General features: G+C 37.4%; 1 protein-coding gene and 2 long non-coding RNA genes across 3 annotated transcripts in view; all 3 read right to left on the bottom strand.

Annotated features, from left to right (window-relative positions):
- Positions 1 to 673: 673 nt before the first annotated feature.
- Positions 674 to 1,656, bottom strand: LOC115434036 (uncharacterized). Its single transcript, XR_003937464.1, has 2 exons — positions 1,546 to 1,656; positions 674 to 996 (listed from the first exon to the last, which is right to left on the bottom strand). It is a non-coding gene; the product is annotated as an uncharacterized LOC115434036 (long non-coding RNA).
- A 1,812-nt stretch (positions 1,657 to 3,468) lies between these two features.
- Positions 3,469 to 3,999, bottom strand: LOC115434034 (uncharacterized). Its single transcript, XR_003937463.1, has 2 exons — positions 3,697 to 3,999; positions 3,469 to 3,662 (listed from the first exon to the last, which is right to left on the bottom strand). It is a non-coding gene; the product is annotated as an uncharacterized LOC115434034 (long non-coding RNA).
- Positions 4,000 to 4,275: 276 nt separating this feature from the next.
- The window catches only part of ide (insulin-degrading enzyme), a 42,257-nt gene continuing 36,023 nt past the window's right edge, over positions 4,276 to 10,509 (bottom strand). The window contains exons 23-25 of the mRNA XM_030155693.1: positions 8,312 to 8,384; positions 8,155 to 8,222; positions 4,276 to 5,284 (exon numbers count right to left, since the gene is read on the bottom strand). Of these exons, the coding sequence (XP_030011553.1) occupies positions 5,189 to 5,284; positions 8,155 to 8,222; positions 8,312 to 8,384 (237 nt within the window). The 3' untranslated portion in view covers positions 4,276 to 5,188. The remainder of the gene's footprint in view (positions 5,285 to 8,154; positions 8,223 to 8,311; positions 8,385 to 10,509) is intronic.

Here is a 10,509-nt window from a genome sequence, read left to right as displayed (position 1 = left end):
TCAGTTGTTTATTAATTAGAAACACACAGACAATATAACAACAAACTGAAAAAAAAACAAAAAAAAAAAACGGCAGCGCTCGAGTATAACCGACCCATTTCCAACCAGCAAATCAGACTGTTGTGTTACCAAAGACATCCTGAAAATTAAAAAAAAAACAAAAAAAAAAAAACAATAATAATCTGATTTTCTACATGTCCACCAGTGGTCAGGTTTGTCTACTTCACAAGGTAAACAGTGCGTGGCCGTTAAAAGCCTGATATGTAATGTTTCTATTCTATTCGGAACACTGTGATGACAGCGGCACCGTTTAGCTACTGCCTGTGTCGGACTGAAAGTCGGCCTGAGGCGAACGGCGGCGGCTGCTGCTGCTGCTGGTTGTCTTTGGGGTCGACCACAAAAAGGTGCCTGTAGCTGAGGATGAGGATGGTGATGATGAAGATGCACGGTCGCTTTATTCCCAAACAGACTTCAGCTGAATTAACGGATTTTCTGGCCGACGTAGTAAAATGCTGGAAAACGTTGAAGAAGCTTTTTTTCCGCTCTCACAGGTACTCCTTTAAAAAAACAAACAAAATAAAAAACGATGGCGCGTCGAACGGGTGACGCCCGAGAGAAGGATTTTAGGGAAACGCGGGAGGAAACTGGGCAGCGAAATCTAAAAGAAATCTGATTTTTTTTTTTTGGCTGTTTGTGCAGAGATGTTGGCAACTTCACCAGCAGTGGTTTGACCAGAGCAAAGCACCTGAGAGGGCAGGGAGGGGGGGTGGCAGCGGTGTTTGGGTGACACGGCAGGTCGTCATAGAAACAGAGATACTGAAAAAATAATTTTAAAAATGCACCCGGACAGAATTTCGCAGACTCTTCCTCTTAATCTCTAAGAAATATGAACCTTTTCACGCAAACTTTCAATAAAACAAGAATAAAATGCGTTAATATATTAATAATCGTGCATTTTTTCCATTATTAACGGCCAAAAATGAGTTTTGTGTCATTCTTAGGGTTGTTAGAAAATATCGGTTCTGCAATATATTGCGATATTTCATTTCACAATACTGTATCGATATTAAAAAGTATTGTATCGATATTTTTAGGTATTTATTCAAATGCAGATATTGTGTAGGTTCATTTCTGTTTTTCTTTTTTGTTTATATTTTATTTATTATTATTTAACCCTCTTTTATTAAATAATGTTAGTTCCTTTGTTGGGATTGCACAAAAATAATGTTATGATGTTAGCTGTGAACTAACAGAATATGAAGATTTGAACAGGATCTTAAACTGTAATGTCTGTAAAACAGAATTTAAGTTTGAACACAGGAACATTTTGTGATATACAGTAGCATTAGATCCTGTTCTGATCAAATAAAAATATGTTTAGTATTTGTGCATATTTCTGGTGTAATTCAATTCTTCAAAGAAATATTTAAAAAAATATATATATTTTTTTTAAAAACAGTACCATATCATGATATATCGTGATACATCGTATCGTGATCCTAGTATTGTGATTTGTATCGTATCAACAGATTCTTGCCGATACACACCCCTAGTCATTATATTAAGTTCGACCTTTGACCCCTTAACCTGATCAGATTGTTCTGGCGTCAAAGAACGTTTGAGCCACATTAGAAAATACTCCCATGAGGCTTTTTTGAAATATTGGTTTGGACACACATGAGGTCACAGCGAGCTTGACCTATGACCACCAAAACAGCACCAAAACACCTCTAGAGAATATTTGCGCATAATTATCAGTCGATTTAGAAGGTGGATGTAATAGTAGAAACAGACATACTGGAGAAAAAAAAAAAAAATACACACCCATACAGAATTTCGCAGACTTTTCCTCTTAATCTATAAGAAATATGAACCTTTTCACACAAACGTCTTTTAAAACAAGAATAAAATGCGTTAATATATTAATAATCGTGCAGTTCTTTCCATTATTAGCAACCAAAATGAGTCATGTGTCATCATACAAAGTTTGACCTTTGACCCCTTAACCTGATCAGATTGTTCTGGACTCAAAGACCGTTTGAGCCAAATTGGAAAATATTCCCATGAGGCGTTTTTGAAATATTGGTTTGGACACACATGAGGTCACAGTGAGCTTGACCTATGACCTTTGAGCACCAAAATACCTCTAGAGAGTATTTGTGCTTAATTGTCAGTCGATTTAAAAGGTGGCAGAAACAGAGAAAAACAAGTATCATCCAAAAATTTTACACTTAATTAACTATTTTTGACTTAAACGTGAATTTCAGTCATTTTCTGATAATAGTTTAACCCTTTCATGCATGACGAGACGGTTTCCAAAGGGTTATAAAGGCAATATTCTCCAAACCGCATGGGGGCAGTCTCTGTAGACCAGAAGCAATACAATGAAAAAAAAGGATCTTAGTTTTATTTGGACTGCTCTGTGATCTCATAAAGTTAACCTGCTAAGACCCCGCTATGGGTTTAACAGCTTTATTTATATGAAAAAAAAAAAAACTCCACTGCAACAGACATTCCATGAAAAAATGTAAAAAACGCATCTGAAAAAACTGTTGCATCATGGTGTTTCCAATATAGGCAACTATTTAATTAAAAAAAAAAAAAAAAAAAAGCCAAAACTTGTGCTTTCCTGGGTCTCAGGAGGTTAAGTATCTTCTTAATAAAACCATATTTTTAAAAAAATATTCAAAATGCATTTTAACTTTAGCCTAATCTTGAGTAATAAAATCAATCGGTTGTCCAGCACAAGTACTATTTTTTAGATTTTTTTTTTTTTTAATAAATTAATTTTTAATAAATTTATGTTTGTTTCTTTGTGCATCAGTACAATTCAAAGCCTAACTTTGATTAAACTACTATGAGCTATTTTTGTTATTATATTTGTCCAAACAAATGTACCTTTAGTTGTACCAGGCATTAAAATGAACAAGAAACTGAAGAAAATAAAGGTGGCCTACTAATACTTTTTCTGCGACTGTAAAAAAAAAATCTAGATGCTTTTTTTTCATAATTTATGCATGACAGTACGGAAAAGGATTAAGGCCACTGGGGAAAAAAAGTTAAATTTTTGTTATTATCATGAAAAAAGTCAGAAAATACTGAAGTTAATATTTTTTTATTATTATCATCATGAGAGAAAAGTAAGAAAATATTGGACCCTTTTTTTTTTTTCCAATGGCCCTAATCCTCTTCCATATGAAAGAATTAAGTAATTAACAAAAAAATAAATAAAATTAAGATCAGGATTGAATTATTGATAAAATTTAATAAAATTTGTAAAAAGAAATCTGAGTTTTATTGTATTCCCCTCATAGGCTGATTTCAGAGCAAAGTTTCAGTGCTATCAATAGTTTGTAAAACATCAGCGGTGATTTAACAATATTTTCAGAGTTGATCGACTGGTTTCTAATATTCATGATTAATCGATTAGTTCTATTGATCAGTTTTTCTACAGTACAAAGTGTTTTAGTCAATAACCTGCAGATACTCACATTAAAGTCTGAGTCAAGAACCAGAAAATCAGCTTTAGGAACATTCAGAAATGACTGCGCGTTAAATAAACTGTCAAATATTTCAATAATAATCAATAAATCACTTCAGTTGTAACAGTTAAGAGGCTCGTGTTGCAAAATACAGCAAGAAAATCAGTGAAATACTCAGATCTGTGTGTGCAGTCGGAGTTAATACTGTAATAACATATGAACGTTAACGTGCCGTGAAAACCTCCCACCGCTGCCACCGACACCTGCGCTGACATCACTATCCGTGGACCAATGGGCCCATGGCTCCGCCCCTTTTAGGCCGGAGGAGGCTGGGGCTTTGGGGCAGCGTCTCACTGACCCCAGACCAGCGCTGATAGGTTTATTGCTTTTTCAGAGAAGTGCATATATTCAGAAAGAAAGACAGAAAATCCAGCTTTTCTCCAACCCCCCCACCCCCCCGAAATGTTCTGTTACATAAAACGCCAGAGTGGATTTTTTCTTTTCAAGAGCCGGGGGGGACATGTGTGTGTGTGTGTGTGTGTGTGTGTGTGTGTGTGTGTGTGTGTGTGTAGGGGGTTTCAGAGCTGGAGAAGTTCAGGAAGTGAAACTAATGCCCCCTGGAAAGGCACGAGCTGCAGACGGACTCTCCATGAGGACAGAGGAAGAGTGATGGACCTCCCCAGAGCTACGAAATAAAAAAAGAACAGACCGATCATCTCTGCAAGCCACAAGAAAAAAAAAAAAAAAAAGGAAAAGAAAAGAAACCCTGGATTGAAGTGAAGTGACCAGATGGTAATGACACCAGGAAGTGTTTTTATTTTCAATCAAATCACTAATAAAAATAATAATAATAATAAAAAAAAAAAAAACAGCATGGAGGTACCCCTGAGATGTCTGAAAGATACTGGTGTAAAAACGCAGTCAAATAAAACGCTTAAAAACATGGTGGTGTGTGATTAGTCACTTAAAAATCAGCTCCTCAAAGGGTCCCAACATTTTACCAGTTTAACGCAAAAAAAAAAAAAGACAAAAAAAAAAACAACTAATATTTCCAAAACCCGCGGATGTTAAAACTGAATCGTAAGGCAGATGATCCTTCACGAATGCATATGTTTGAGTAAAATATTTGAGTCGTGATACACAGCAAAGATCTAAAAGTCCGACATGTCAAGAAAGACAAAAAAACAAAAAAACACCTTCATGGAGCTACTGTTTTCATTTCCAACAGGCCTCCAGTGCATTAGAAGAAACTCGCTATTCATTCTCAAAGCAGCGTCTCTGGATAAGTCGATAAAACGCTTCTGAATTCTATTGGTTTAAAGGGACGTGACCCTCGTCTGTTTGTGAGTGGATTTCCCGAACGGCGGTGTGGTGATGCGTGAGCGTCGGATCTCCGTTCGTTCGGAGACGTCTACATGAGTCTGGTGTGACCTCTACCGTTACCACAGCTACGTCCACGACCACGGCTAAACTTGGTGATTCGATTAACGCGCGTTTTTTGTCTTCGGCCTGCCGCACGTGCACACACGCATCCACATGCACTCGCGCAAACGCTCACACACATGCAGGCTCAGTCTGATCAAAGTCTTTCTGAGGAGGGGGAGGAGGAGGAGGAGGAGGAGATGGAGGGGGAAGAGGAGGCGGAGTCCCTCGCCATCGGCCGCCTCCCCTCCCGCGCTGCTGAGTTGTCGAGCGCTCGGCCTCGCTCACAGTTTGGCGGCCATGAAGTTGATGTGAGGCTTGGCCAGCGGGAACAGAGGGAGGCTCCTCTTGAATTCAGTCATGTCCTGCACCAGAGTGGGCTGCAGAGAAAACACCAGGGAGTCAGCAGAGGCGTCAAGGGCGCCCGATCGGAGGGAGGAATGTTGGGAGGGGGATAAGAGGGGTATCGGTTCCGAGGAAAGGAAAACAAGTAAAAAAAAAAAAAACAAAAACAAATGATAAAACTAAAAATTCCACATTCTGGCGTCGAGATCAGAGCCTGTTCTGTGCGAACGGAGGCTGAGGGTTGAATCTGGCAGAAAGTCGAAGGCCTCGGCGCCAAAACGACACCGGTGTGGAAGCATCTTAACCCTTTATCGGGCAAGTGACTATTTTATCGTCTTATTAGAGCACCTTTTGTTTGTCCAAGTCAGACTCAGTTTAGTGTTCTATACAGACGACCCCAAAATACGGAATAATCTGCCAACTCTTCTTATGGAGTTTCCTCAAATTCAGTTTAAAAACGCTGTGGAAACTCTGCTCCTGAGTGACTGGAATTTTCCACATGGGATACTTTTACAAGCTCCGTATATCGTGGAATTTTATTCGTTGAAAATGTACTTTTGTGCAGCTTGCAAATGTTTTTGTTTGTTTTGGTTTTTTTTTAAATTGCAGTTGTAAATAATCTTTGGAATCTGGAGGTTGCCACTTGTTATGTGGATTTTCGGTAACCGTCCATCACAATTTTTAACCAACATGTATTTACGTGCGTCTCTTTTAAATGTGAATATTAAATAAATCATTTTTGGGGGGATAATTTCCACACACATTACAAGACAGTGACATCAACAGTTCCAGTGACGACAATGAGTCGCCAATCTCAGGTCCAATGTGGTCTACAGGGTCTGTAAGGTCCACCTCTGCATGAACATTGAGTGGACCTGCTTTGTTTGGTACCATGAAGTAATGGTACTAATGTAAGGAATGATGTTCAAAGGGATCATGTGGATGTGGACAGGGGTCTGGATCTGCACTGATGTTGGTTTTATGTTTAAAATACATGTTCCTTTCATCTTACATGTATTTTTCTTGTATTTTTATATACACACTTCTTGAATGCTTTTTTTTTTTGCCACTTATGCGTAAGGAACTAAATATGGTAACTTCACTGACTTTGATTTTCTACATAATAAAAAATTTGGAAAAATTTCACAAACGTAATACATTCTCATTATGTCCAATAACACATTAAGGTTGATTTTTTTTTTTTAAGTAATGATGTTCAAAGGGATAATGTGTATGTTGACAGTGTTTGTATCAGCACTTAATGTTTGTTCTAATGTTCTAAAATACATGTTCCTTTCAACATGTGTTTTCTTGTATTTTTTTATATTTACTTTTTGGATTTTTTTTTTGCCACTTTGTCACAAGTAAGGAACTGCAATTGTAACTACACTGACCTTAATTTTCTACATAATACATTTTTTTTTAAGCTTCACAAGTCCTTCATGTGTGTAAGCTTCTTATGTCCTCCAATAACACACTCAGTATTTCTCTGAGTGAACTATAAAGGGTTAAAGCTGTAAACCCACTGGCGTCTGCTGAGGTTGGATCCTATAGACCCGCATTGAACTTCTGTCTAAAAATATCACATCGATAATGTTTTTCCGGGACTCATTCTGGTCTCATCTGTTTTATTTGGAACCTTGAATGACTGGCTCTGATCCATATTTAATTTTGTCCTTCATTAATCAGACTTGACAGACTTTGACTGACAGGTTGACTTTCACAGTTTAGTCTTTTCCTAATAATGTGAACCTCGTACGCTTACATGGCAATAAACATGATCCTGATGCGTTTCATCCAAATAATGGTGGCCATATAGAGGTGGATTAAATGAGGTAAAAAAAAAAAAAAAAAGAAAATTAAAAATACAATATATACTTTTTATTTTGTAATAATTTCCACAGATTTGTCTATTCATTTGCTTTTGTAATAACTTTCTTAAATTGTAGAGACTTTATGGAGACCCTGTACTAAACTGTGACTGATACCAGGGTTTCTGCAGGTATCAGCAAATCTAATTTAATGCTTTTTAATACCGTTTTTTATGCCACTTTAAACTAATTTAATGCCCATGTCCAACTGCAGATACAGTTTTATATATAGTTTTATGACAGTTTACCGTCCACAGGTTCTGAATAGTTCCTCCTCCAATCACTTCTGCTGAAACTTGCATTTTCCCATTTTTACGACATTTGCTAATATTCCCTCCTCTCTTTTGCCGCGGCATGAGCACGCTCACAGCACGTTGCATTCCAAGCGTCTGGTGTTGTGACTTCGCGTATCGGCCATAAACAATAGACAATTAAAGGGTTCCGCCTGTCAATCATCACACTATACTTCCGATCAAAATTATTAAATGTTTATATAATCCAAATAAATCATGAATAACTATGCTTTTTTTCCATCAAGTGTATTTAATATTTTAATTAAATATGCAGAAAGATATTGACTTTTCATTTATTATGCTGATAGGAAGCTCAAGGATAGACAGTTGTGTGGAGAAGGGGTGGGATTAAATAAATTCTACTTCCTCCCACTCCTTTTCAAATGTGCAAATGAAGTTCTGTATATGTATAAGTTTTGTTTTTGTTTCTTCCATGACTTACTACCTGTTTTATTTCTAAGGACTAAGTAAGATTACTTTGTCTTGTTGCATATTCGAAATAAATTAAAAAAACTAAAAATGCCTCCGGACATTGAATTTAAGGCTTTTTAATGCCATTTAAGGCCCTAATTTTCACAAATCTATTTAATGTCTTTTAATGACCTGCTGAAACCTGCAGTGATACTGTCATGAGTCCACCCAAAGGAAGTGGAAACTTGTGCAGAATCCACCCAACTCACAGTTAGACCATTCCATAAACATAAATAACCGAGTAAAAAAGCGGCGCCCTGAAGTCATTACCTGAGGCAGGGACGGAGCGGGGGCCAGGTTGACATCGTTCTGAGCTGGGAACTCGCCCACGATGGGACCTGGTAAACAAACAGAGTGACACGCAGGTTAACCTGACACAGAACAGGCCCGCTGGGTCGATAATGAAGACCGCGGCGCCGGTACTCACAGGAGTCCATCTCTCTGGACAGGACGTGCACAGAAACCTTGTGTCTCTTCGGGGCTTCCACCGTCAGCCGCTCCTGCAGGTAAAATAAGAACGCACACGTCAAGTACCGATATATCTGCGTTTAATAATAGAATCAACCCTTTTACACACTCACACCTCTGTTGGACACTAAAAATACGACAGTAAAGCCGGCATTAGTGACTTTTAGGACACATGCAGGTAAATCAGGAGTGTTTCCAAATTTCTCAGAGACCTGGCGTGGCCTAACAGTGAGTCTGGGATCAACGCTGACAACTCTGTCAGATTCAGCTGCATAGTCTCTGGGTGGAGGATTATATGAGACTGAAGATTTGGCTCATCTGCAGTCCGACAACGGCGGGTCTGGCGACAACAAAATATATATATATATTTTTAAAAAAAGGGAAATGCTGCTGCGGCCGCCGTTGATACGATATTAGAAATGCATTAGGTTTATTCTGCATGGGGCCTGTAATGGTTTCTGCTGGGTTGAGATAATGCCAATTCTTTTAGCGCCCATGTGTCTTTGGCCCTTTATCCCCCCTGAAACAGGCAGGCTGACTGTCATTATGGCAGCTGATATGCTGTGAGCGTCCTGTGTCAGTGTCACCTCCATGACTATGAATAGAAGCAGGAGGAGATGAAAGCTGCGAGGGCAGACTGAATCCTCCAACACCGCCAGAGTGTGCGTGTGTGTGTTTGTGGACACACAGATTTGTGCTGGGAGGTTGGCTCAGATTGTATAGTGAGCTGATAAGGCGCTTTTATTGTGATTTTTTTTTTTCAGCAACAGCACAAATATGATCAAGTTATTAGAGAAGAGCTCAACTTTCTATATTTAGTAACTCATCACACAAACTGATACACAAGGGAAGGATAACATCTAGATCAAAAAATGCATTTAAAATCACCTTTTGAAAACATATATTTTGAAAGTACATTACTTCTAGTGTCCAGGACAAGTTTTATTTTTTTAAGAAAAATGTTTTTAAAATACTTACATGGCATTATATTCAACATCATTTTTTTTAAAAAAATTGACACTCAGTATCAGACATTCACATTCGGTGCATCATATGTATGTATCATACATCTGTTGTCTGCTCTAAATGCCAGAATAATGTTTTTGTTTTATTTCAGATAACAAAATAAGAGGAAAAACTATGTACAAGTAGGGAGTGATCTTTTCCATACAACATAATCACTGATTTGTGAAAATAAAATCAGGCCTATAGGGTGTGATATAGTTGACCCAGTTTTCCCAGTATGAAGCAAATTTCTCCAGTTTGTGATTAACAAATGCTGTTATCTTTTCCATTTTATAAATGTCTATTGTGATGTCCATCCATCTGTTTAAAGTTGGGCTCTCCTGTAATAGCCATTTCCTGGTAATAGTCTTTTTACAGGCCACCAGCAAAATATTCACTGAATGTTTATCTCTTTTTGGCCATTCCTGAGGTATGTGTCCGAAGAACAGAGTCTTACTCTCGACGGGTAATTCGCATTTAAAGATATCCTGTAGGACATTGTGTATCTTTCTATATTCAGCATGAATTTGTTTTTGTTTCTTTGTCTGTCAGTGCAATTCAAAGCCTAACTTTGATCCTCTCCTACTGGACCTACAGTTGCGAAAAAAATTGTTAGACCATCAAAAGTCATCAAAAACAATGGTTATGCAATCAAGTACCAACTCCTGTGTGAATCATTTACTAAAACAGACAGAAAAGAAAACATGGAATGTCTAAAAGCACTGTTTTTGTCAGTACAATGCCATAGCCATTGATGTAAGAACTGAAGTGATTTTGGTTATTATCAAGAAAACATGGAAAATGGATAGATATCAGCTCTGAAATTAAACTATTATGAGCTATTTTTGTTGTTATCATTATATTTGTCCAAACAAATGTACCTTTAGTTGTACCAGGCATTAAAATGAACAAAAAAATTGAAGAAAACAAGGGTGGTCTAATAATTATTTTCAAGACTGTATATTATGCTTATGATAAGGTAAGGTCCATTAAAAAAAGCTTTTGGCACTCTTTTTACAGTGGTTACAAATATCTAATCAACTGAGATAAATATATGTTAAAATGTATTAAATTAGGTTATTAAGGTATTTGACTTTGTAGGTATTAAATATGCAATGTATATACTAATAAACAATTGAAACTTGTAATTAC

Source organism: Sphaeramia orbicularis, chromosome 15 (assembly GCF_902148855.1).
Source record: "Sphaeramia orbicularis chromosome 15, fSphaOr1.1, whole genome shotgun sequence".
NCBI classification, from domain to species: Eukaryota; Metazoa; Chordata; class Actinopteri; order Kurtiformes; family Apogonidae; genus Sphaeramia; species Sphaeramia orbicularis.
Note: the sequence above shows the minus strand (reverse complement) of the source record. Positions and strands in the feature narration are given on the sequence as shown.